The 25,995-nt window shown below is 60.7% G+C and overlaps 2 protein-coding genes across 9 annotated transcripts; one reads left to right on the top strand and one right to left on the bottom strand.

Moving 5' to 3' along the window:
• Window positions 1-270: 270 nt before the first annotated feature.
• On the top strand, window positions 271-3,158 carry LRRC71 (leucine rich repeat containing 71). Of its 6 annotated transcripts, XM_040652510.2 has the most exons (15): window positions 271-421; window positions 512-547; window positions 623-730; window positions 802-897; window positions 1,021-1,096; window positions 1,188-1,262; window positions 1,342-1,410; window positions 1,498-1,657; window positions 1,735-1,947; window positions 2,030-2,128; window positions 2,311-2,350; window positions 2,425-2,501; window positions 2,585-2,693; window positions 2,772-2,881; window positions 2,950-3,158. In XM_040652510.2, the coding sequence occupies exons 2-15, from the start codon at window positions 514-516 to the stop codon at window positions 3,064-3,066; spliced, it is 1,383 nt and encodes a 460-aa protein (XP_040508444.1). In that variant the 5' UTR covers window positions 271-421; window positions 512-513; the 3' UTR covers window positions 3,067-3,158. The 6 variants fall into 6 exon arrangements, with proteins under 6 accessions (XP_040508444.1, XP_024999305.1, XP_040508446.1 ...); XM_025143537.3 differs by having other exon boundaries at window positions 271-547; window positions 1,780-1,947; XM_040652512.2 differs by having other exon boundaries at window positions 271-547; window positions 1,615-1,657.
• A 915-nt stretch (window positions 3,159-4,073) lies between these two features.
• Window positions 4,074-25,198, bottom strand: ARHGEF11 (Rho guanine nucleotide exchange factor 11). 3 transcript variants are annotated; one of them, XM_015298450.4, is made up of 42 exons: window positions 24,909-25,198; window positions 19,585-19,614; window positions 18,777-18,868; window positions 18,313-18,411; window positions 17,235-17,284; window positions 17,099-17,156; window positions 16,638-16,816; window positions 16,470-16,541; window positions 16,015-16,134; window positions 15,713-15,767; window positions 15,545-15,621; window positions 14,923-15,060; window positions 14,715-14,789; window positions 14,221-14,322; window positions 13,748-13,846; window positions 13,166-13,208; window positions 12,980-13,076; window positions 12,777-12,899; window positions 12,539-12,562; window positions 11,999-12,143; window positions 11,765-11,858; window positions 11,296-11,325; window positions 10,919-11,045; window positions 10,629-10,808; window positions 10,178-10,225; window positions 9,485-9,672; window positions 9,252-9,398; window positions 8,898-8,977; window positions 8,510-8,635; window positions 8,298-8,415; window positions 7,910-8,088; window positions 7,759-7,834; window positions 7,432-7,599; window positions 7,238-7,325; window positions 7,034-7,135; window positions 6,749-6,831; window positions 6,467-6,673; window positions 6,115-6,387; window positions 5,628-5,720; window positions 5,174-5,373; window positions 4,889-5,075; window positions 4,074-4,623 (listed from the first exon to the last, which is right to left on the bottom strand). In XM_015298450.4, the coding sequence occupies exons 1-42, from the start codon at window positions 24,941-24,943 to the stop codon at window positions 4,574-4,576; spliced, it is 4,557 nt and encodes a 1,518-aa protein (XP_015153936.1). In that variant the 5' UTR covers window positions 24,944-25,198; the 3' UTR covers window positions 4,074-4,573. The 3 variants fall into 3 exon arrangements, with proteins under 3 accessions (XP_015153936.1, XP_015153930.1, XP_040508439.1); XM_015298444.4 differs by having other exon boundaries at window positions 10,919-11,048; window positions 11,765-11,882; XM_040652505.2 differs by lacking the exon at window positions 5,628-5,720 and having other exon boundaries at window positions 10,919-11,048.
• Between the last annotated feature and the right edge of the window lie 797 nt (window positions 25,199-25,995).

The raw sequence follows: 25,995 nt of genomic DNA on the forward strand, positions 1-25,995 counted from the left end.
CGCGTGGGATGGGGGGGTCGGGGATGGGCGCCTCGTCGGTCCAACGGCGGATCCAAAGCGCGCGCGGTGATTGGTCCGACGGCGGCGGTGGGCGGGGACCAGAGGTGGCGCCAAGGAGCCCAGCTACGGGCCGAAAGACGGATCCAAAGCGCAGGCGGTGATTGGCTGGAATGGCGATAGATAGTGCCCAGCGATTGGCCCAGAAATGGACCAATGGTGCCTCAGCAGCGGCTCAGCGCCTATAAAAGCGCGAGGACGGCGGCGAGTTGTGATGGGGTTGTGCTCGGATGGTGCAGTGTGTCCGCTTTCGGACCCTCAGCTTCTGTGGGACCTCCGTAGGAGCCGCCCCCCACCCATTCACTCCTCCCTCCTTGAAATCCCTCCCCATTGAGTACCTCCGTAGCATCCGCTGGCACAGGGGGTAGCTGTGACACCTCCCCTCTTGCTGCCGCCATACGGTGGTGGAAAGAGTGTACTGCCTGGTGGTAATAGACTGTACTTGTGACTGCAGAGATGGAGAAGGAACTGAGAGCTGAGCAAGCTGCTGGTAAGGCTTGGATTGGTGAGATGGGGGGAGGTGGGGCTGAAGGGATCCCCCCTCACAGCCCGCCTTCCTTTTCAGAGCAGTACCAGTGCTGTGGGCTCCTGCAGCAGGACCTGACAGAGCTCTGTGCCCGGGCTGGCATCATCTCCATCCCCAGGGTCACTGTGCGGCCTTTCCCTGCAGCAGGTGAGGGGCTGGGGCTGGCTGGGGGGCAGGGAAGGGGAGGTTTGGTTCCTCAGCCACTGCTTCACCCGCAGCTGAGGGTGCGGAGCCCCACAGGCTGGGAGAGCACTGCATCCAGGTGGAGCTGCAGAACGACGACCCCCGGAGTGTCTGCGGGGTCTTCCTGCGAGGTGGGGAAACAGCAGTGGGGAGGAGTGAGCCGTGCCAGCCCTCCCCCCTCCACCCCCACCCCCTGGGATGGCTGAAGCCACGGCTGGAGGCTTTTCTCCCATCCCATCTCTTGCATTCTGCAGGCTGGAAAGTGGAAGAGGAGATGCTGGGTGTTCTCAGCAAGTGCCTGCCAGCCCTGGGCAACCTGAAAACCTTGAAGTGAGTGTGTGAGGGGGGTGGGGGGGGTGTGGGCAGCCCCCAGGCAGTGCCCGGTGATGGGATGGCTGAGTGATGCCATCTGTCCTTGCAGCCTCTGGAGCACCGGGCTGACCGACTGCATGCTTCCTGCACTGGGCACAATGGTGGCAAGCTGCTCCCAGCTCTGGTAGGCAGGGAGGGAAGCGGGGGGGAGCTGGAGGTCTTGTTATTAATTGAGTGCATCTTGGTGCTGTTTGACCCCGCAGGTCGCTCACCCTGGAGGGGAACCCTTTGCCTGAGAACTCTTTCCATGTGCTGATGGGGGCCAGCAGCACGTGAGTGCCAGGCTCAGCCCTTTGCAAAGTGCTCAGTCCCCGGCTACAGAGCGACCCCCAGTGTCTCCCAACCCTCCTTTACCCCAGGCTGTCCCACCTGTCTCTGCGCAACAACTGCATTGATGACACGGCTGCACAGCTGCTGGGTCAGGGTCTCTCCACCATGAGCTCCTCTAATCACAGCCTGCTCTCATTGGTCCTCAGCTTCAACTGCATCTCAGATGTGGGCGCGGGGCACATCGCTGAGGTGGGGGCAGCAGGGCCAGGGGGCAGCTGGGTGCTGTCTGTGCCCCCTCCCAACAGCTTTCCCATCTCCCACTCCAGGTGCCCGTGTCCAATCCCATCACCTTTCTCATCCCATCCTCCCAGGGGCTGCGCTGGAACCGCTCACTGCTCTCCCTGTCCCTGGCCCATAACCGCATTGGGGACATTGGGGCCCAGAAGCTGGCAGAGGTGCTGCAGCCCTTCAAGCTGAGGCACGAGGAGGTGGTGGAGCGGAGGAGGCTGCTGATGGAGGCTCAGGGGCAGCCCCGTGCAGTGAGCATTGGGCGTGGGGTGGGGGCTTTGCCTTTTGGGAGCCCTATCCCTGAGCATCGTTCTTTTTAATGTCTCCAAGCAGGCTGCACCCAGCGGTGGATATGCCCCGAGCCTGCGGGGCAGTGATGCTGCAGTCAGGCTGTCTCCAGCCAAGCAGAGCAAGAGCACAACCAAAAAGAAGGTGAGGAGGTGGGCAGCCAACAAGGGGTCTTTGGGTAGCCCTGCTTTCGTGGGTGTCAGGGGGTGGGCAGTGCTGGAGCTGTGCCTGAGTATCCCCAATTCCCACCCCAGGGTGGGGGTCACAGAGGGTCCCACAGTGCTGCCCAAGGGACGCAGCGGGGCTGAGCTTGCTGTCCTTTGCAGGAGCGGCTGCGGAAGGAGGATGTCAAGCAGAGCAAGAAGCGTGAGTGAGGGTGCTGGGGGGGCACCCTGGGGGCTGCTCCTGACTCAGCTCCTCCCACTCTGCTTCTCCTGCAGTGACGGCCCCCTCAGATCCCCGACCCGGCCGCAGCCGTGGTACAAAGGGTGTCAGCGAGGAGAAGCAGAGCACTCAAGTGAGCGGCACAGCGGGACTTTGATGGGGGGGCACCTTCTGCTGTGGCCCCCGCATCCTCAGGACCCCTCGCACTGTGCCCAGGCACTGCATCCGGCCGAGCCCACCCACCCACTGCTGGAGCCAGGCCTGCACCGCGATGGCCATGTCATCCTGCCTGGGAACCGGGTGCTGCTCAACCTCAACCTGGCCCGTGAGTGCGGGGCTGGGGGGGCCTGGCTGCAGCATGGCCCCATCCCCATGGCCGTGTTCTCCCTACCCCCTCCTGCAGACAACCGCATCACGGAGCGGGGCCTGGGCGCGTTGCTGGCCGCGGTGGAGGGGCAGCAGCAGCAGGAGGGAGCCGGGGGGCAGCAGGGGCTGCGCCGCCTCTCGCTGCATGTAAGCTGGGCACGGGGGGGTCTGCTGGCAAGGCGGGGCCCGGCCTTATTCCCTGCCTCCCTTCCTAGAGGAACAGTTTCCCCACTGCCTGTGCGGCCTTCACTCGGCTCCAGGAGCTGCTGCAGCAGCGGGACCCCCTCCCCCAGCCTGCGGAGGATGAGGAGGAGCACAGCCTGGAGCCCTGACTGCCACGTGTGCCTGCGTTTGAGGACTAGCGCCTTTCTGGGGCTTTTCTTTAAAAAATTAAAGTTATTATTTTACGGCCACATGCCAGGAACCCCCCTCGCACTGTGATACAGCAACGCTGGCCGCGGGATGGCAGCAGCTCCACTCCCAGGAAGGAACCCCGACAGAGCCCGGCGCTGCCCGAGGTTGACATGGAAACCGCGGGGGGGGGGGCGGGAACGGGCGCCTCGTCGGCCCAACGGCGGATCCAAAGCGCGCGCGGTGATTGGTCCGACGGCGGCGGTGGGCGGGGACCAGAGGGGGTGCCGGGACAGGCCCAGCTACGGGCCGAAAGAAGGATCCAAAGCGCAGGCGGTGATTGGCTGGAATGGCGATAGATAGCGCCCAGCGATTGGTCCAGAAATGGACCAATGGTGCTTCAGCAGCCGCGCAGCGATTGGTGCCGCCGTGAGCCCCGCAGTTCTATAAAAGGGCACGGACGGAGCCGGCAGCGACCCGTCCCGGGTGGGTGTGGGCGCCGTGTCTGCTCGTTTCTCCCTGCTGTGCCCAGTCCGTGCCTTCTGTGTGAGACCGCGTCCGTTTCGGGTCAACCCCGCTCCTTCCCGCTTAGTCCCCCCATCCACGTATTGCCCCCACCTCACGCGTTGTCATGGGGATACACTCAGGTGCTGGGGTGGGTCCGGTCTGGGACCCTCTGCTGCCGTGGGACCTCCCTAGGGGCCCCAATAGTTCCTCCCCCCCCACCCTGCTCTCTATAGCAGCCATAGCCTTGGGACCCCCGTAGCCTCCTGTGACTCAGGGGGTAACTGAGACCCCCCCCAGCTGCCAGCATAGGGCGGTGGAGGGAGCGAACCCCCAGCCTGGGGGCCGTGAGGAGCAGCACAGCCTGCATCCACGAGCCCCATGTGTGCCTGCAGAAGAACAGCACGTTTCTGGGCTTCTCTTTAAAACATAGCAGCGACAATAAATGCCTTTACCGGGGCAAGGAAGAAAATAAACCAGATGGTACAGCATCAAACAGCAACCAGTCAGTCTTGGCTCTATTATATATAATATATATATCAGACACCCCAGCGCCAGCCCCGCCTCTACACGTGGGATGGGCGGATGCTGCCCTTCGCCCCAGCCCTGGGGACACCGCTGTGCCCTGTGGGGGTGACACAGGGGGAGGACGGGGGGGGGGGGGGGGGTTATTTACACGACGGGTGCACATACGTACATATTTATAGTCAGCGGGGAGCGGCGGGCCGCAGCACGGAGAGGAACAAAACAAAGTGCATTTATACAGACTAGATCCAGCGCTCACGGCCAGGGGTGCAGGGAGCCAGGCTGGGGCTGCCATGCAGGGTGGGGGGGCCCAGGGGTCCCGCGCTCCCTCTTTCCAAGGGGAGCCCCCCCCGGGGTGAGGCTGGCACTGCTCGCAGCCCCCAGGGGGCGGAGGGGGCTGGTGGGCAGCTCCCCAGATACGAGTGATTGTGGGGGGGAGACCCCCACCCCGCTCCGTGGCTAAAGGTCGGCGGTGTGCGCGGGGTCTTCGGCCAAGGGGGCTCTGCAGCCTGGAGGAGAGGAAAGAAAAGGGGTGTGAGAGGAGAGGAGTTGGAGTCAGGGGGTGCACATGAAGGTTCCCCTCCAACCCCAACCATTCTAAGGGGATGATTAGGAAGAGGGAGAAAGGGGTGAGGAGGATGGGGAGAAGATGCTGAAGGGTGACAGAGAGAATGGGGCAAGAAGGATAAGAGAGGAGGATGGCAAAAAGTAGAGTGATGAGGGGGATGGGGAGATGGAGACCAGAGGGAAAGGAGATGGGGTGCAGCTGCTCACCTGGGATGTTGGTGCTGTGGCCCTGCAGGCTCCGCAGGGAGCGGGTCAGGGGGCTGTCACCCTCAGGGCTATGGGGTCGCTGGGACCACCCCTCCATCCCAGGGGCTGGGAGCCCCACGGGGGTGGTGTCTGCAGAAGAGCTGTGCCCCAGGGATCGTAGCAGCTCCCGGTGGGCAGCTTCCACAGCCTGGGGGGGCAGCGAGGGGAAAGGGCACGACGTCAGGGTGGGGGGGCACAGGTTTGAGGTTTCCCCCTCTGTTATATCCCCCCTCGAGTGGGGCTCACCTTCAGCCTGTTGAGCTTCAGCGTCAGCTGCTCGATGGTGCGGAAGATGAGGTCGACATCACGGAGGGGGCCGGGTGGGTCCGGGGGACCCTCAGCAGCACTGGGCCGGGGGGGTTCCTCAGGTGGGTAAGCCTGGGGGGGTCCTGGAGGCAGCACAGGCTCAGGAGGCCCGGTGGGCATGCTGACATAGAAGTAGTTACCTGTGAGGGAGGGGAGGAGCAGTGTTAGTGTGGTGGGGGGTATCAAGGCTGCAGTGACACTCCGTGTCCTCAGCTGTGGGGACAGCCCTCAGGGACATGGCCCCCTCCCACCCCTCCCCAAGGATACAGCACCCCCCCAGGGACACATGTCCCCCTGGAGGACATGGCTGCCCTCAAGGGCCAGGAGGACATAATGGGGAAACACGGCTCTGGGGACTCAAGGACACCCCCAGGAAGGGATGGGGTCTCTTTACCATCTACATTAGCTCCGCCTCCTTCCTGCAGCTCAGTTTCTGATTGGCTGCTGCCTGGCAAGGGCGTGGCCTCCTGAGCACCCTCCGCTGGGGCTGTGCACCCCAAAAAGAGAGGGGGGAGGGAGAGGGAAGGGGTGAGCTGGCCCCGCCACCAGCACCCACCACCAGCACCAATCAGCATCCCATCACCAGCACCCATACACCAGCATAGCATCGGTCAGCACCCCAGCATCAGTCAGCATCCCCAACACCAATTAGCACTTCAGCATCAGCACCCATCAGCTCCCCACCACCAGCACCCAAATACCAGCACCCCAGCATCAGTTAGCATCCCACCACCAGCACCCATGAGAGCCCACCACCAGCATCCCAGCTCTGATCCACCAAAGCTCATGCAGAGAGACCCCAAATCCCAGCGAGGGGAGGGAAAGTAACAGTCCCCACGTGCCCCCCTCATGCCCAGGTGGGGGCTGGCAGCTTCCCCTACCTTTCCGGACCACCTTGTAGCTGCTCTGCTCCTCAGCAGACACTGTTGGACCCGTCTCACTCTGCTCCTCCCACCCTGATCGGGACTTTGGCTCCTCGGCAGCACTGGGAGGCTCAGCCAGCACCTCCTGGGAGGCCGAATCCTGGCTGGAGAGCACTGAGTCCCAGGTGTGGGTACCCCCAATGACCGACGGCGTGGGTGTCAGGTCATCCTCGGGCTCCGTGTCACGGCTGGGCAGGAGCCGCCGCAGGATCAGCAGCCGCAGGTTCTCCACTGGGACAGGGGGGAGAGGGCGATTGGGGAAGGCTGACAGCACAGGGGGGCCCCCCCAATCCCATTGAGCACCACTCACCATCCTCCAGGGCTGCCTCAGCCAATCCCTCGGCTGGGCTGGGAACTGGCAGTGCCAGGCGCATGGAGGGCTCCGGGAGAGCATCAGATACCTCTGTGTGCAGAGGTCCAGCAGGCAGCTCTTCCTCCTCTACCTCGCTGCTCTCCGGCTCCTCTGGCAGCACCGGGGGCTGCTCCCTGCCCAGCAGCTCTGTGGGATTGTCATCTGCTGCAGGGAGAGGGGAGAGCTCAAGGTTGTGTCCCAACCCCAGAGACAGGTGGGCATCTGAGCAAAGGGAATCACCTGAGGAGCTTTCCTCCACCTCTGCTGCAGAGCTGCTGACTTGGGACAGGATTGGGGAGACATCAGGGTCTTGCAACACCATGCTGCGAGATGGAGAAGGGTTAGACTGGAGGATGGCAGTGCTAAGGGGCCAGGAGCCCTAGGAGCTGCCTCTGGGTCTCCAGCAAGTAGCTCCTGCAGCAGGGAGAACCCATGTCTCCAGCTCCACCAGCTGGAGACACTCAGCAGCGCCACCCAGTGCAGATCAGGCTCCAGTTCTGCTCCCAGTGAGGCCACGCTGCTCACCTTGAAGGTGCCATGCGAGTGGGTTCTGGCATCTGGCGCTTTGGGGGGAAGGTGGCATTCCTCATGGCACTCTGCACCGCCTCCTCTAGCACCTCCATCCACCTGGCCGGCCCAGAGCACTGTCAGCTCCTGGGGGGGTCACACCGGGGAGCCCCCTCCCGAGCCACGCACTGCCTATGGCACCAGCGCCCCTTTAGCCCTTACGTGTTCTTCTCGGAGGAAGTCAGTGCCACCAGCTCATAGATCTGGGGTCCCAGCTCTGATGTGCAGATGATGAAGAAGGCTCGTTTATCTGCATGGGGGACAGAGCAATGGAGAAGGTCAGGGTACGGCAAAGATCACGCTCAAGAGGACAGGTCCTCTGCCACCCCCTGCGTCCTGCTGTCCCCTCTCACTACCTGTGGCCACGGAGCGAATGAGCACCGAATTGAGCTTAAGGACGGGGCTGAAGGTCTGCTTGTTGTCCAAGGAGCCCAGAGCTGTCTTGCCGTGGCACTTGAGCACCAGCTTCTCATCTTGTTTCTGTAGCAGCACCAGGAGGTCCTCAAGGAGCAGCACGTGCAGATCTGGAGCAGAGAGCAGAAAGAAGAGGCTCAGGGTTGTGCTCAGGAAGGATGGCCCGGACGACACGACATCTTTAGCTAGCACAGCCTCAGAGGGTCCTCAGAATGCCACCAGGGCTGGAGGTGGCCCACATCCTGCAGGACTTGAGGGGAGGTCCGTACCCACAGTCTTGTCCTTGCTGACACGCCAGGTGAGTGGCCCTTCGTGGATCATGCGCCGGGAGGTGAGGTCTAGGCTCTGTAGGAGTGAGAGGGCAGTGGTGAGTGTGTTGGCACCAGGCAGCCCTCCCTGACCCCCAGGAGCTGGGATCACCTTGAACTCAGCTGCCAACGGGTTGCTGGTCCTCTCCAGTGAGGTGGCATCCAGGCGTTTCTGGTAGCCCTCCAGCCGATGTCTGTTCTCTGCTTGCTTCACCGCTTCGTTCACATACTTGAGGATGTCCCGGCACTGGTCTCGGGCCCGGCACAGCTTGTCGTGCTCCGAGGTACCCGCTGGAGCAGGGTGAGGGTCAGGGGGAGCAGGTGCTGCCCTGCATAGCTGAGCAGCACTCAAACCCATGGCTGCATCCCGAACCCACATGGAGCCAGCCCAGAGCTGATGGAGGGAAGGCGTCCCCCCAGCACCCACCCAGCAGCACACCCTTCTCACAACCCTGAGATTGGCTCCGGGTGAGAAGAGCCATGAGTCCTCCAGCCCCTACCCTCAGTGTGTTTGAGGATGTTCTCCAGCAGCAAAGGGTACTTGGTCAGGCGTTGCATTTCTGAGATGATCAAGTCCTTGAGCTGCAGGCGCCGGCACTGAGGGTTGCTTTCTGCTTCCTAGGGCAGGAGGAAGAGGATGAAGGCCCTGGGGTGTGAGCAGGGGCGGCCAGGAGAGCCGTGGGGTCAGAAGCAGCCCAAGAGTGGACCGAACCTGCATGAAGATCTGGAAACGGGTCTCCTTGCGCTGCTTGGTCTTGATAAGCTCCAGAGCGATGGACTGATAAGAGCAGAAGTCAGCAGTGACCTGCTGGATCTCCTCCTTGGCCAGGCCGTCGAACTGGGGGAAAAGAAAGACGTGGGCTTAGATACCAACAAACCTGGCCCACCTTGACCCCACCATGGCTCTCCCAGAGCTCCTTCATCCCCATGTTCTGGTTCCCAGAGCGAGCAGCACCAGAAGGACAGCGCAGGTCTGTGACAGTAGGGTCACTTCTGCACTCTGTACAGAAACCTCCAGGACCCTCTGTCTACTCCTAGGGGACGTGATGTCCCCAGGGCCGGAGTCACCCCATCACCTCTGAGCAGCCACCCCTCCTTACCCGGGACAGCATGAGATCCCCAATTTCCTTAATGATTGGTCCTTCTTCCCGGAGCTTCTTCATAGATTCGGAGAGGGAATCTGGAGGAGGAAGTGGGAGGCATAGTGAACTTTGATTGCTGCTGCCATGAGGGAAACTGAAAGTAGGCTACAAAGATCTGCAACAATCAAACAGCCCAGACACAGGCATTGGTAGATCCTGGAAAAACAGGCTCTGGAGAGACCCCAGCAGAGGGAAACGGGGCTGGAATAGCGAGGATGGTATTGCCAGCAAGGCTGGTCACTGCACAGCCCAGGGTGGTGCTGTCACTGCAGGAAGGTTCGCAGGACAGAAGGAAGGAAAGGCAGAACTTACTGTGGATTTCAATCACGTCTGGGAGGTTGGGGAAGAGCAGTGCCAGCTCCTCCCGGGACAGCAGGCTCTCCTTCCTCATCCGCTGGTAGAAGAGGAGGTCAAGGACTCGGAGGATGCGGAGGTGGGACCCCTCCGTGGCAAAGAGCTCTGTCGTGAGGCAGAGGAGTTGGAGGTGTCCCTGGGCTGTGTCTGCAGAGGCACAGACACCCAGTTCCTCACTCCTAGCTCCTCACCATTGATCACTTCCTGCCGGTCAATCTCCTTCTGTGGCAGGCTGGCCAGCAGCTCCCGGCCCACCGTGTGCTGCCAGTTCTGTGCATCCAACTCGGGCTCCAGGTCCGAGAGTTGGCCCTGCTCGTCCTCCAGCAGATGAGGCAGGAAGGGGTCAGCGCCGAAGCCCAGGCTGGGCGACTCGATGCTCCTGGGTGGATGAAAAGCAGCAGTGGGAGTACTCTGCAGCCCTACCCCCCGTGAGCCCGCCTGCAGCACTCCCAGCACAGCCAATATCTACCTGGGCCCTATTTCGGCTTGAACCCGGGACCTTCAGCACAAGAAGCACAAGCCTCTGACTCTTGAGCTAACAGACTAGGTCCCCCAGCAGCCATCTATATAGGTCGATTAAGCTCCTGCGTGAGACACAAGGGAACAGAGGTGCCCCCTAACTCCTGGGATGGGGAGCTGGCGTTACGCAGGACTGTGCCAAGTGGAGGCATCTCTGGGGGCTCCCTCCCTCCCTCCCAGTGCAGCCCTGAGCATCGCTTCCCCTGGTGCTCTATCAAGGCCTGGGAAAAGCTAGGAAGATTCCCTCTGACACCCCCAGCCCCCTCTACAGTGACCCTCCTGCTCTGTAGGACCCAGCCCTGGAGGTGGCGGCGGGCTCGGGGTGGTGAGGTAGAGGCGATGGCAGCAGCAGCCGTGCCACTCACCTGCGTCCCATCTTCGGCGTGTAGGGGGGGGTGGGATTCTCCAGCGACCTGGGGAGGGATGGGAGCATCACCCATGAGACCCTGTGGCAATCACCCGCAGGGCCCTCTCATCCCAACACAGCACCCTGCAGCGCTTCCCAGGAGCAAATCCCTTGAGATGAGGGCCAAGTGCCATCCATTGCAATGCAGGGCTTGAGGCACAAAAGTGGATTAAACCCAATTCTAACTCGTTTCCCATGACAAACATCAGCTGTGATGTTCCGCAGGTAGGGACTGCGTGGTCAGGGCTTGGACTGAACTCTCAGGACTTGCCCAGGAGGCAGCATCCCAACCCAAGGGGTGAGGTGCAGAGCCCAGACACTGTGGGCAGGCACTGGACCATCCCAGCTCCCTCCTGAGGGCCACAGGAAACCCCTGTCCCCCCTAGCCTGGCTCTGCTGGCAGCTCCCACCTGGTGGACAGGCTGGAAGCGGAGGATGATGCTGACTGGTGAAGCCTGGTGGCCTCAGCTGCAGCATCCATGTCCACATCACTACGGGAGCGGGGCACGTTTTCTGCTTTCCGTGATTTCTTCATCTCTTCACGGCCTTTCAAGCTCTCCGAGCGGCCCAGCTTGACCTCAGCACGAGATCTGCAGTGGGGATACAGAGCCGGGAGCATCAGGCTGAGGGATGCACAGGCAGAAAACACGGGGTGAGACCACAGAGGGCAGGAACTGTCTCCCCCCCAAGCCCCTCCTACCCATCACCCTCCAGCAGGTCCTCTGGGAAGCTGCCCGTGGAGAGACGCTGTGAGCCGGGCTCCTGGCTCTCGTAATGCTGGTTGTTCTCAAAGTGCTGGATAATGTTCCTCACATTGCCGGGTTTGACTGCTGGGGCAAAGAGAAGGGAGCGATCCTGGTGAGGGCAGGCAGGAGAAGATGGATGGTGGCATTGCTGCCCTCACTGTGGGATGTCACCAAGGCCACCACTAGGGCTTCCCCGGGGACATCCAGAGCACCCATGGGCAGCCCTCCTCCCGCCCCACAGCACATCCAGTGCCCACTGCAGCAGTGCTGGGGGGACAAACCAAAACTGAGCACGTGAGATGAATGGCAAATAAAAGAAAAGGGCTTTTACCTTCGACAGGGGACAAAGGGACATGAAATGCTGAAAGGAAAAAAACAAAAATGAGATGTCAAATCAATCCTGTGTATCAACAGTGGAGGAGGCAGAAGGGAGCGTGTGAGCTAATGGTATAAGAACTGAAAGCAGGAGGGGGACACACACACACACACGTGTCGTTGCACACTCTCTACCACCTCAGCCCACCCTGCAGCTCCTGGTAGCCTGAAAGCTTGCAGGATGGGGCAACGAGGATTAATTTCAGGGTGAGCACTGCTCAGCTCCCCTCCTGCTCCCTTCAAAGCCATTTCAGAGCAAGGTTGAGACAAGAGGCTTCGAAAGAGGCTGGATGAGGAGAGCACAGGTGGCAGATGAGAAGTGCCTGCTAGGGGGTGGTGGGTGCCCAAAGGCCACCCAAAGGCTGTAAATCTCCCAGCAGCAGTGAGCTGAGCAGCTCAGTTTCCCAGGATATCCCGATACTCACTGCTCTGGGACATTTTGGGCTTTGCAATGTACTTTAGGATGGGGTTGCGCTTCTTGTCTTCCATGGCATCCTTGTCCTTCTTCGTGCTGCTGCTCTGCTGGGACACCCGAGAGGAATGCTGGCATCACAACGTGGGCAATACACAACAGCTCTTCTTCCATCCCAACCACACATTGCAGAAGGAGCTGGGAGCTGGGAGCAGAGCAGAGGGACAGCAGCCATCGCACCACTCACCTTCTTGGCCTTGGGAAAGAAGGGCAGCCACTTGTCCTTGTCCGGGAGCGCCTGTGCCTTCTCACTGGTGCTGGCCACGCGTGGCTCACGGCTGCGGATGCCAGTGTGGTTCATGTACGTGCTGAGGGCAAAGGCCATGGGGGAGCTGCGAGAGAAGAGAGACTGAGTGGAGACAGAGCACCAGGACATGGCATCATAGGTTGGAGGGCGAAAATGGTGCTGGGACATCCTGTGAGGTCCGGGGTGACAAAGGGACCACTCCTCCCTGGCCAGGGGACTCCTGGGAAGGGACAAGGAGGGCAGAAAGGCAGCAGCTTTCAAGAGGGAGACTTGGGGACACTCCTTCCCCAGGGCCTGACGTCCTGACAGCCCCCAGGGATAAAGTTGGCACTGAGACAAGTTGCTGCAGGCCAGCATGGGAAAGGGGTGGTTCAGCACCTCCTCTCTGAGCAACAGAGAGCAACAGAGCAACCTCCTTAGTCAACAACAGCAATACAGACACAACTGGGTGCATACTTGCCATGGCTGAGAGTCACTCACCTCCTGTCCTCTTCATATTTTGACCTGCAGAGAGAGATGGAGAGGAATAAAAGAGCTTGTCTGGGTTCCTCCACTCAGAGCCAAGGAGCCGTACCCACGCAGGGTACTCCCTCTGTGCCCCCTGCAGCCCCCTCCTCCCATCTCTGCCACCAGCACCCCCAGCTTCTGCTCCACATTCTCCTTCCTGACCTCAACCGGCACACTGGGGAGGTGGCAGGACCAGGCAGCCCACACTCACAGGATGTCACCCAGCTGAGCCAGCTGCTTCTCAGCCACTTGCCGCTCCTTCTGTGGGTCCCCATCCAGGTCCAGGAGATCGTTTTCCCCATATAGGCTCCCCAGGCCCATGGTGCGCTTCGTTCTGTGGGCACATGGGGGTCAATGTCACGAGGCATAGGGGGAGGTATGCTGAGCTCTGTGGGGTGACCATCCCACTGTCACCTGTAGTCCTGGATCTGCTCCTGTATCTCGGGCATCACCATCTCCTGAGCTTCGAAGAGGGCAGATCGGACATCATCCCCATTCCGCAGGCGAGCCTCTGGGTGGTAAAAGGACAGGCAGTGTCACCAGCCATGCAGGAAAGTGCAGTGAGGACTTTCTGGCAGCCCCTGAGTGCTCCTCACTCACCGATCTCAGCCAGAAGCTGCTCTGACACCTTCACTCGGAGAGGCTGCGGAGGGGAACACAAGACAGTGTGTGAAGGAGCCTGGGGCACAACGTGCACGCCAAAGCCACACTCACACAGCTCTGAGCTGCAGGATGAGGGTGCCCCGTGCTCCTGCACAGTCACTGTTTGGCATTTCTGCAGCTGGAGGGCGTGAGAGCTGCGAGTCCCACACTCCCAGTACACAAAGCACCCAGCACTCATCGGAGCACCCAGAACACAAACCCCTCTGGAGCAGCGTGCTCCCTCCAAACAACAGGTACCCCAGGAATAGAGGACAGAGCCTGAGCCCCAGCCTTGCCTCTATGACCCCTGCTCCAAGCAGCCTGGTGCTGCTGCCATTGTGCAACGTCTGTGCAATGCTTTACGCAATTTGCGCCGAAGTAGAGAAACCAGCATCAGCAAAGCACTGTCAGTGGTAAAAACTGCTAAAAAAGGGCCCTCATGCAACGGACGTGACACTGATGCTGGCTTTCCAGCTGGTTCCCCTCCCACCCCCTGCAGATGCAAGGACCCTGGTGCAGGCACACAGCCCCTGTCCTCACCGCGTTCCGGTCCAAGAAGATGTTCCAGATATCCTTCCCCAAACCCCGGGAATCCTTTGCCGTCGTCTGCTGGCAAACGTCTGCGCATAAGTAGAAGAGCTGCAAGGAGGGGAGACCAGAGGTGGGCAGCGAAGAAGGAGGAAGGTTTAGAAGCAGGAAGGTGAAACATCCAATAGAGCAGCAGCCAGACGGCCATGAAACAGGAAACGACCGTGGGGGTCTGGGAGGGCAGCGCCCTCCCCGCGTCACGCCTGGGAGGAAGGGGAGGACATGTAACCCTACACTGGGCTTCCCTCACTGCTGCACAGCTGGGGACAGGGCTGCCAGCAGCTGCCTGAGCCCTACACACAGAGCCTGCACCTCAGCAACGTGCTCAGCAAACCAGCAGCGCCCGCAGGCCCCAGGGATGTGGGGAGGGCACGGACACACCGCCCCATTGGCACTTCTCCCAGCTTGCTGCCTCCAGCTCTTACCAGGGGGCTGGGATCTGCCTGGGAGAATATGTAGCGCAGGAAGACTCCCAGATGTGCTGGTCGGGACTTCAGCTTGCCCAGGTCCTGGAAGAGGGAGTCGCACTGCAGGGCCCGAAGGAGAAGCATTGGTTAGGAAAGAAGAGAACCGACTTGTCCGGAGCCCCCTGGCACATCCCTGGGTGAAGCTCCAGCCCCTGCTTCCCACTTCCCACCAGCCCAACCCAGGACATCCCCATCCCCACCACGGCGGTGGCTGGGCTGGCGACAGTTGTCATCCAGGAATGCTCTCGGCACGGGCTGGGATGACAGAGGCAGATGAGGTCACTGAACAGCTTCCTCCTCGAGAGGATTTCTAAATGCCAATGCTTCCTGGGTGCCAGGGCACACAGCCACAAAGGGAGGAGCATGGGAGGAGTGACAGCCCTGTCCCGTGACCTTGGCCAGCTGCCCCCAGAGAGATGGGACAAAAGCCAAGAGCAGTTTGGTGCCACTACCTCGTTGTTGAAATATCCTGGATCGTAATCCTCCTCTGGCCCAATGATGAGAGGTCGTCCCGTGCGCTCTGATCCCTGCAGGAGATGGAGGACAGCATTAGGAACTGGGCACCGGCTTCAGGGAGCGTGGGGACACTCGATGTGCCATCATCACCCTGCTAGGCTGGGTGATGCTGTGTGCCCAGGGCCAGCACCGGTCCCATCCTACCTGCTCAGTGGTGGGGGTGAAGGGGGTATCGGAGCCCTGCCGGCGATGGTGCTGGAAGAGGCGGGCAGTGATGACTGGGGAGGTGCGTGGGCTGTCCAGGCCATGGTCAGAGAGGACAGAGTTGCGGTTCAGGGAGATCTGTTCAGGGTGTTGGAGGGGACAGGCTGGGGATGGCTCTTGCCTGACTGGCAGGAAAGCTTAGAGCTGTCCCTCGAGAGCAGTTTGCAGCTCTGAGACCATGAAGACCACGTCCTCAATGGGCCCAGTGAACTTGGAAACCACATAAAACCTTCAGGGCTATGGGAAGCACTTTAAGACTAGAAGCACAAGCCTGGGGACCCCTCATAGGGTAGCAATGCCCCCCTCTGGGACAGCAATGTCAGGATACGCACTGCAAGCCCAAGCACTGCAATCTCAGCTCTGAGCGTCAAGAAATCCAGCTTGTTCAGAAGGTAAGCAAATAATGACAACTGCAAAGCCAGCTCCTTGGCTCCTAATGGTGCCAAGACCCCTCCAACTGCACCCTGCTATCACATTCAGCCACCCCAGGTGACATTAAGTTTTAAATAACTCTTTCCCCCATTGCTGCCAGGACCCAAGCAGAGCTGGGCTGTGCTCTCACCTCGCTGACAGAGGGGAACCGCTCCGTGCCTGACTCCAACCCGCTGTCACCGTCCTGAGAGTCCAGCGAGAGGCGGCCTGGGAACAGAGGAGAGCCTGAGCCCTGTGTTCAGGGCTGCCCTGTGCACACTGGGGAGCAGGGAAGGTACAAACTGCCAGCACCACTCACCTTCTGCTGCCCTGAACACGGCCACGCCAGAATCACCACACAGTCGCCCCAAATCCTGCAAGGTGAGGGGAACATGGGACCAGTGGGATGTTACCCAGCACAGGGAGACACTCCAGCACAGATCAAGAGGACACCTGGCTGCAGAATCTCCCACCCACCATAGCAAAAGTGGGAAACCAGGAACACCGGCACCCCGCACAGACACACTCCCCCAGCCCCAGAGGGAGCCCAGGACACCTTAAGCCTGGAGCCTAACCCTAACCTTAGTTAGGGCTCCCATAGAACTTGTGCCCCTCGCTTACCACGGAGCCACTGGTCTCCTGGCGGATTTTGAGCTGCAGCTGGCTGACTCGCCGGCGTGCTCCCTCGATCTGCTCCCCCACCACAGTGCCAGGGTTGCGGTTGTACGCCTCGTAGAAGCGCTGAGTGAGAGATGAGGATGCTCACAGCGGCCCCAAACCCATCAGCCTGTCCTGCTGCTCATGGGAAGGGGGCAAAGACACAGCTGCTACGTGGCTCAATGGGCTGATATGTGCACCAAGAGCTCCCCTGGGTCAGACAGTACCCAAATGTTGCACGTCTCCCCCAGGTACCAGTGCAGTTTGGTGGGATGCTATGGACTACTGCGACAGCCCATTAACTGGACATCATGAGCAGGAGGGAAGGGCTGGGAGCTGAGCTTCTGCCAATGCCCACCAGCTCAAGCAAGGGACAACCCAGCCCAGGAGTCACTCTTGCAGGAGGAGAAACACTGTACCTGCAGCTCCGCCTCCTCCTGCCGCAGCATGTTCCGGAGAATCTGCGTTGCGTGCTTCTGAACCTCAGGGTCCTGCAGTGTAGGGTGGACACAAGACAGGCTGAACTCTGCTCACAGTGCAGTGCAGCCTGCAGGGAGGCAGCGGACAGGGTGGGCAGGACACATTACCTGCAAGGGCTTGGGGCCAGTGATGCGCTGCGGTGGGGGGAGTGGTGGGGGTGGAGGTGGTGGGGGGCAGGCAGGGGCATTGCGGGGTGCCCCTGTCGTGCTCATGTCTTGCTGGGAGTTGGAGAGCCCAACCGATGGTGGTGGGGAGCCCAGGAGTGTCAGGGCCACGTAGGCACCAGCTGAAGACATCCAGGATTAGAAGGGAAGGGAAAGAAAAGCCCCTGTTATTCAGTCCCCGAAACAACCGGTGAGCATCGCAGCAATGGGTGGGCACATCCCTATCCCTGTACACCTGTGGAGGTCTGAGACAGATTTCCTCATCCTCTCCCAAGATCCAAGCCCCATCTTTGGCCATGATGCTGTCCCTCCCCAGCTGGGGATGTAGCTTTGTCCCCAGGAGCAATAAAGGGAAAGCTCTGCCACCCGAGCTCAGAGCTGTGACAGTTTCTGGCCATACTCACACTTGATCAACTTCACCACCTCGAGGTGGGAGCTGTTGGTCACCATGGTGCCGTTCACCTGGCAGAGGGGAGGAGAGGAGAGCCATCAGCTGCGGACACAGCAGCAGGGCATGGCAGCACAGGCCACGACGCTCACCTTGACTATGCGGTCCCCTTCCTGCACCCCGGCCTTCATAGCCGCACCTCCTGCAGGACAGACAGACAGACAGACATCAGGAATGGCTGTGCAGCGTGATGTGAACACCACTTCCAGCCCAAATAGCCCCCGTGCTGCTCAAGCAGTCACAACCCAGCCCTCCTCATCCTTGGCCAGACGTGGGTCCCAGCTTCCGCAGTGACTCCTACACATCCCAGAGCACCACATGCATGCAGACACTGGACAGGGGCCCAGCAGCAGCGCTGCTCTGCTCCTCTCCTCACTCCACTCTGTAACAAAGCCACTGAGGCTGAAATACAGGGAAAATTATCTTTTCCTCAAGCCAAAACCAAGAGGAAATGTTTCCATGAGCTCCGACTCCAGGCCAAGGGGCCGAGACACAGCAGCGAGCTCCAAAAGTGGAAAGTACATGGGATCGCTGGGATTCTTTTGGCTCTTAACGCTCTCACTATTGGCAATGAGTGACCCGGGTGGGCGTCCCCGCTGTCCCACGCCTGGGTGAGGTGGGTGCACGTGACCACACACCAAACAGCATAGCTGGGGAAGGTCCCAGTCTCTGTCTCTCTGGAGCAAGGGGCATGGAGGGGTCTCCCCACACACCTCCTGCTGCAGGAGAGAGGAACCCCAGCGCAAACCTGCCCTTGAAACCCTCAGTGCTTTCCCTTTGCTATATTCTCATTTTTCCTGGCTTTCGGGCTAGAGGGGGGAAGGAGGAGGAGGTGGGAACATCCGCTGTAAAATAAGCAGCTCATTGTCTGTCTAAATTGCTACTCCCAGCCCTGCCACCCCGCAAAGTCATTATACTGCAAAACCAGCAGCATCTCCTGCAGCACAGCGCCAAGAGCCGCGCACTGCCGACGTGTGTTTACCCAGGGCTGCTGGAGGGAATTCCCCACCCACCTACTCATGGCAGTACTTAACCTGTCCCTGCCTGGGGACACCCCAAACCCTGCTGCATCCCGCACCGAGGAGGAAAACCCTTGGTACTACATTTCTCCTGAGGCATGGAGCAGGTGAGGGGGTCCCAAGGTGTCCCCCGGCCCCTCTGCCCTCTCACCTGGCCGCACGGACTGGACGAGGACGATACGGTCCCCACTGACGGTGAAGCCAAAGCCATGCTGGTCCTTCTGGATGATGACGCACCGCTGGACCAGACCTGGGGAGGGAGAGGAAGGGAAGCCAGTGAAGCTCAGAGCCATGGCTTTGCCAGGATGCCTGATTTTGGGGACTGCAGCAGGACTTGGGGCTGCACTGTGGACCATCATGTACCCAACCCAGCCTTTCAATGCCAGGACATCCCTGCTGCAGGGTGGAAATTATGGTTTATGGGAGCACCAACCCCACACTCCATCCCAGCCCAGGGGACGTTTCAGAGCTTCTTGAAGCCTGCTGTTTGGAGGGTCCCTTCCTATCCACAGCCTGTGGATGGTTGTGATGCAGCCCAGTGCTGCTAATGCAGGGAGCTGTTGGCTCTCCCCCCATGCAAAGAGCTCAGCACTGTCCTCAATTGCAAGAACCCACCTGTGGTCTCAGAGGAATCAGAGGGCTGACGGCGGTGCCCAGGAGATCTCCGCTCAGAAGACGAATCACCCAGGGAAGACAGGCTGCTCAACCTGCACGGAGAGTGTGGTTGGGCTGACGGAGCAGTCCCCAATCACCATTGGGACCTGGCTTCTCCTCAGGAACAACACATGCCCAACGTAGGGAAGGACCAGCAGCTGGCACCCGCCTGCCCCATGGGAAAATGTTTCTCCCATCTCAGCCCCAAAGGATGCTTGGGGGGAGAGCGGGGAGGTCAGGGAGAGCAGCACAGGGAACAGGCGGAGGACAGATGTGTCATGCAGTGCGCACAGCCGCAGGGCTCAGCAGGCTGCAGAGGGGTTGATGGCAGAACAGGGAGGAAGCTGCGAGGGATGGAAGAGAGATGGACAGACAGACAGACAGACAGCAGACGGTTCGGTGATGTTTTGCCCCCTCGCTGAGCCTTGTGGTCCCGCAGCAGGGTGCAGGATGGACAAGCTGCCTGAGGACTTCGGGGCATTGCAGGGATGCAGTGCATCCCCTCGCCTGGTGCTGGAGGGATGGCAGTGAGAGGAGGGGGCCCAGACACTGCCTCCATCCCCAAATGGGAACACAGCTGCTTCCCCATCCCTGCTCCTGCCAGCGCTGCAAGGCCATGCTGGAGTTGGGAGTCCCAGAGCACCAGGAGAGTGATGCTGGGGCCACAGCACCGCTGGCAGGAGCAGCCACAGGTCTGTGCCCTGCCCCCAAGGGCTGCAGTGAAGCGAGGGTGCAGCGTGCGAGTTCAGGCAGCCCCGACCCCGCTTACCTGGGCAGGCGCTGCCTTTTGCTGCCCGCTCTGCTGCCAGCAGAGCACAGACCCCAGTGGAGGTGGCACAAGACCCAGAGGACAGCAGTGCAGGAAAGGGGAAAGAGGAGACAAACAGATCAAGAGACAGAGGGACACACAGCACAGCCAAACCGCACACTGGCATCCTGCATCCTGCAGGACAAGCAACCTCCACGAAGGAAAGGCACCCCAGGATCCTCTGTTGCCAGTTTGGAGGCACCCAGTGGGGTCCTGGCACCGCCCAAACCCCCACAGGATCAAAGTCGGAGGCAGTGCCAGCCCGAGAGCCACGCTGCCAGTTTCCAAGACTCAACAGCTCCGAAACCACAATTACAGGCATTGAGTAATTCAGCCCTTTCCATGGGATCAGCACTCTCCTCCTGCCCCAGTGCCACGGGGCCATGGCACAGAACCAGCTCCCTGCAGGCCCTGGGCATTAGGAAGCATCTCACTGGGGGCTGCTGGGGCCACGCTAACTCTGACTCTGTACACACAGCCATCGGGCACAGCCGCTGATCCACTCAATCACGTTTGCAATCAGAGGATGCAATCAGAAGGACCATAGCAGGATGGAGCCCGGGCACATTTATAGGCTGGAAATGCAGGGGCACAACACCAGCATGATCCCGGTGCGATTACCCATCAGGATTACCCCCAGGATTACCCCTGGGATTACCCATGGGATTAGGGCAGGCGGGCGCAGGGCAGGAGGTGCCTTTATCCAGGCCAAGTTGGGATCGGTTCTTTCAGCATCGTCCCATATGCAGAGACCTCAGAGGGCTGTGCTGTGAGCTCTGGGCTGTAAGCCTGGCAACTGGAGCCGCACAGAGCTCAGTGCACTGAGCTCACGGCCGGACCCTTCCCGGATAACCCACAGCCGCCGGGCCAGTGCCGGCTTATTTCCGTCTAAAAGAGTAGTTTAATTCGGCTTTGCATAAGCTTCTTCCTAATTGACTTATGGGGAGCCAAACCACGCCTGTTCTAAACCAAAGGCAGCGCCAACACAGCCGAGTCCTGAGCCAGGCTGCAGCAACGCTGCGATTTCTCTTTTGGGTGCATTTCTCTGGGATATGGAGCTGTGCAGATGCTCGCCCTGGGGGTGACACTCACACCAACGAGCTCAGCTGGCCCAACGGTGGGCAAGACATCACCTCCTAACTCTGCGACCGCACAAACATCAGCCCTTGGGTTTTCCTCAAAGATTTAACTCTGGAGTCCTCCAGGCTCCAAATTCCGCGGTTGCACGGCTGACTCACGGAGCACCCTGACTCATTGCGGCCCCGCGGCTGCCAGGCTCTGAGCGGCCCCAGCCCAATGTCCCACGCTCTGCTGAGCCCAGGGCAAGTCCTGCTCCTGGACTGACGTTATTTTCTCCAGTTCTGGTTATTTTTAGCTCAATTCTCATCTTTGGGTGGGACGTCCCCATGTCAGCACGCTGGGGATGCTCTGTCCCCATAGTGGCACCGCAGCACTCAGGAGGAAGTGGGCACCTCCGGCATCACCCGGCTCTTTCCTAGGGCAGAATTCTTCCCATGGGACAAGGCAATTCTGAGGGCAATTCAGCTTCAAAATGGGGGGGAACAAAAAAAGGGAGGAAAAAAAGCACATCACCCATACTAAAGAGCAAACACCCCCGGCCCAAAGAGCGCTGCCCACGCAGAGCAAATGCCACAATTAAACGATTAAGAGAGAAACAGGATCAAACCCTCAAAGTGGGTCAGGCTGCAGGCAGCGCCGTGCAGCTGCTCGCTCCGGGCTGGGATCTTTTTTTTTCCTTCCCTGTCTCCAAATGGCTGCTCCCTGCAGTCCCCTCCCGGGGACACCGACGTCAGACACGTCGGCACGGCACACTGCCTGGCCAGAGCGGGACGGGAGCTACCAACAGTATAAATAAACAGGGGATAAAAGAGGAAAAAACAACACTCGGAATTGGGCAGCTCGATGGGAAGGGGGGAAAAAAAAAGGAGAAAAACCCCAACTTGGAAAGGGAATCGGGATGCTTGCAGCACGATGCTGCGCTGATCAGCGCTTCCCACTGCAACCCACGGCCCCACTGAGCCGCACAGCCTTTCCCCTCCCAATATTCTGGGGCAGGAAGGAAGGAAGGAATTTCAGCTAAAAATGATTCAACTTCCTCTCCTTCCCCCTCCCCGTGGTGTGGCACAGGGGGACGGTGTTGGCCCGGCACAGCCAGCCTGGCACGTGTGCACTGCATCGCAGGTCGGGCGCAGAGTACACCGAGCCTTGCTTGGGGATGCCAACAGAGATCACAGCCCCATTGCACTGTGATACCCATACAGGAGCCTTCCAACCTCACTAGGGTTTCAGCAGCCAACCTGTTTGTTTGTTTTCCTCTTGTTGCTTTTACTTCTGAGGGAGAGAAGCAAAGCAAAGCAAATCTTGGCCCGTGGGTATCAATTTTCCTTCTGCAAATCAGACGCAAAGCCCCACGTCCACTCCATGGCAAACTGAGTTTAAATCCCTGGGAACCCGCAGCAACCTTGCTGCAGCAGATGGGATTCCTTGGGAGCTTTGTTTAAATTAAGGTTTTTAATTAAATGGGGGGAAAAAAAATTAACACAAGTGCAGCAGCCTTGATTACTTAATGGCACGGCAGACTCCGTTCCAGCGAATTTTGGTAATGCCCATTCCCTGCAGGGAGCCTGAATGTGGTGAGGTGGGGACTTTGGTGATGGTGACACCAAAGGTGCAACCCAGAAGGGAACACCAGAGGGGTGAGACCTTGGCTACAGCCTGTAGGAAGGTCCTGGTCCTGCAGCTGCTGGTGGGGACCTGGACACGGTGGGGAACACCGCGGTGGCATCGCAGGGACGCCTCGAGCCACGCCAGCTGTGCCAAGCAGGACAGGGGCTGGGAGCAGAGCGCCTGGGGAGCTCCTGTTGCTCAAGAGCTGCACGAGGGGCTGAGAGATGAGCATTTGTGCCTTAACGATGTTTGCAGAGCGCTTTGCACATGAACTGTGCTCCACAAATGCTGCGGCGTTAGTGCTGCCAGCGGCACTGAGCGAGCCCGCACCCATCCAGACCTCTCCTCCCGGTTGGGAGAAACGTCTGCCATCCTTCCCCTCCCTGCCCACGGCATGGGAGTGCAGAGTGCAACAGACAGGGAAAGCAAAGCCAGGCTCCAGGCTCCTGTGAAGGAAACACCATTCCCATGCGGCTCTGCTGGGAGTGCCCACAGTGCTGCTCGGCCCCAACAAACCCAGCCTGGCCGAGGTGGTTCACCCCTGAAGCCACGTGTGCTGCAAGGCAGGGAGTGGCACAAAACAACTGCCCTGCAGGGATGCTTTCTCCCTGCCCTCCCATCACGCACGCCCTGTGGCACCCTTCCGTCAGTGCAGCACGTGGAGCTGCAAGGAGCAGCACTGGGAACGGCTCCCATGGGTTGAGGCTGGAGGCTGCAGAGCAGAGACTGAGCACCATCATCTCCACACATCCCCTGCCCATGGGATGGCACTGGGATGGCACCAGGACAGCATCAGGTTGCCCTTTCCCTGTGCCCACCTTGAGGCCGCCCCTCACCAGCGAGCCAGAGGGAGAAAGTCCTCAATTTCACACCATTTCACCCATTTTCAGGTTGCTTTCGTGCTGGAGAACAGCTTCCCCGGGCACCTGAGGCTGCTGACCTTACAGAGCAGCGGGACGGCGGCTATTTAAGGAGCAAAGAGAGGCATTAAGCCTCACACCAACACCCGGCGCCTGCTCCAGGTCACAGCATGCAGCACCTCCAGCTCTGATCGTGGCCTCATCGCCGCTGAGCCCAGCAGAGCCCAAGGAAAAGCCTGGTACGTGGTTCTGCAGCCGTGCTCCATCCCAGAGGCAGAAGCGCTCGGTTTATCCTACCCACAGGGCACACTGAGCACCAGGCAGGGGTACAGAGAGGAGCACCCAAACTACCCCAGCACTGAGTGCCCCAAACCGCAGCCACAAAGCGATGGACGGATGAGCCGGGTGGTGTGATGGGTTCAGAGCCGAGCGCAGGAGCACGGACACCCAATGAGAGCTCCCCCACAAACTGTTCCCAACATCCAAATGCCCAATGGAGGGGCAGTGTCCACGTTGGCCCACGTTGGAGCTATGGGAGGGCAGCAATGCCCTGCACCCTGTGCATTGCACCAGCCCTATCCCCTCTCCCACCTGGACCGTCAACCAGCAGAGCTATTCAACAGCGTTGCTCCCCGCTCCTTTGGGCCACAGTTTCCAACGTCAGCCCACTGCTCCTTGAGGCTGAGCTGCATCTTTTCAGGGTACTCATCCTGGGGCCACCGCAGTGACAACCAGAGCACCTCAGCCAAACCCCACAGTACTTTGGGGATGCGATAAAGGGCTCATCCCACCCCACAGTCGCACGGCTCAGCCCCGGGGGAGCTGTGGCCGCGCCGTGGGCACTTTATCTATCAGCAAGAATTAATTAAAACTAACCCACCGTTAACCTGCAGGCAGAAGGAACCCAACAGTGGGACACACCCAGGGGCGCAGGGATACACTGAGGGGACAGCATGCGGCACCCAACCCAATGCCAGCACCCAGAGCCACTGCATCCACTCAGCTCCAGCGCTGCTGCGTCCACACAACCCCAGCACCACTGCGTGCACTCAGCCCCAGCGCCCAGCACCACTGTGTCTGTTTAACCCCACTGCCCAGCATCACTTTATTCACTCAACCCCACTGCCCAGCACCACTGTGTCTGCTCAGCCCCAGTGCCCAGCATCCCTTTATTCACTCAACCCCAGCACCACTGCGTGCACTCAGCTCCAGCACTGCTGCGTCCACACAACCCCAGCACCACTGTGTCTGTTTAAGCCCAGTGCCCAGCACCACTGTGTCTGTTCAGCCCCAGCACCAATGCATCCACTCAGCCTCAGCACCACTGCACCCACTCAACCCCACTGCCCAGCACTGCTGCATCCACACAACCCCAGCACCACTGCATGCACTCCACCCCAGTGCCAACCACCACTGCATGCATTCAGCCCCAGCACCACTGTGTCTGCTCAGCCCCGGCGCCCAGCATCACTTTATTCACTCAACCCCAGCACCACTGCGTGCACTCAACCCCAGTGCCCAGCACCACTGTGTATTTAAACCCAGTGCCCAGCACCACGGCACACACTCAGCCCCACTGCCCAGCACTGCGGTACTCTCCGTGGGTCTCTGCCCCACGACGTCCCCCCCCACCCCCAGACCCCCATCGGGACCCCCCGCCACCCTGCCCCAGGGCCGCTATGTGGCAGCGGGGCCCGGCCGAAGCGAGGCCCTTCAGCCCCCTCGTCCCTCCCGTACCTGTCCGGGGCGGCCTGCGGCGGCCTCACGCTCATGGTTCCTCCGCGTCCCCGCAGCCGCCGCCCGGCGCCCGTGGGCCGCAGCCGCGCTCAGGGCTCGGGGAACCGCAGCCCCGCGCCGGCCGCCACCATCCCCGGCGCCCGGCGGCCCCGCGGCGGAGCGCGGTGCGGCGCTGCCCGGCTCCAGCGTCCCCCGAGCGGCCCCGGGGAGCGCGGCGGGCCCGGCCCGGCCCGGCTCGGCCCGGCTCGGCGCGGCGCGGCTCCGCTCGGCGCGGCCCGGCTCGGCGCGGTCCCCCCGCCCCACCGCCCGGCGCTGGGGGCCGGGCCGAGGGAGAGGCCTACGGTCCTCCCAATCCCCGGCCTCGCCCGGCCCTCGGCCCCGCCGCTGAGCGGGCAGAGCCGGCGGGGGCTGTGAGGGAGGGGTGCGGGGTTTTAGGGGACGGCGGAGATACCCGGATATGGGGGGACCCGGGGGAGGAGGAGGAGGGGGAGGGAGAGCGGAGATGTGGGGGTGTGCACGGGTGTGGGGGGTCCGCAGGGATTGGGGGACCCGCAGGGATTGGGGGATATATGGGGCTGCCCGGGTATGGGAGGGCTCCTGGGGACAGCACTGATCTGGGGGCACTCAGGGACTGATGGGTTTGGGGGGGACCCAGATTTGGGGCACCCATGGGGACGGCAGGGATTTGGAGAGGAGACAGAGCCTGTCTGGGGACACGAGGGGACAGCAGAGATTTGGGGACCTGCAGGGATTGCATGGGTTTGGGGGATGTATGGGACTATCAGGGTATGGGAGGGCTCCTCGGGACAGCACTGATCTGGGGGCACTCAGGGATTGATGGGTGTGGGGGGGGACACAGTGGGTACCCGGATATGGGACACCCATGGGGACAACAGGGATTCAGGACACCCGTGGGGACAGCACAGAAGTGATCAGAGCCTATTTGGGGGACCCAAGAGAACAGCAGAGATTTGGGGACCTGCAGGGATTGCATGGGTTTGGGGGATGTATGGGGCTACCAGGGTATGGAGGGCTCCTGGGGACAGCACTCGTGTGGGGACACCCGGGGACTGATGGGTGTGGGGGG

Source organism: Gallus gallus, chromosome 25 (genome assembly GCF_016699485.2).
Source record: "Gallus gallus isolate bGalGal1 chromosome 25, bGalGal1.mat.broiler.GRCg7b, whole genome shotgun sequence".
NCBI lineage: Eukaryota > Metazoa > Chordata > Aves > Galliformes > Phasianidae > Gallus > Gallus gallus.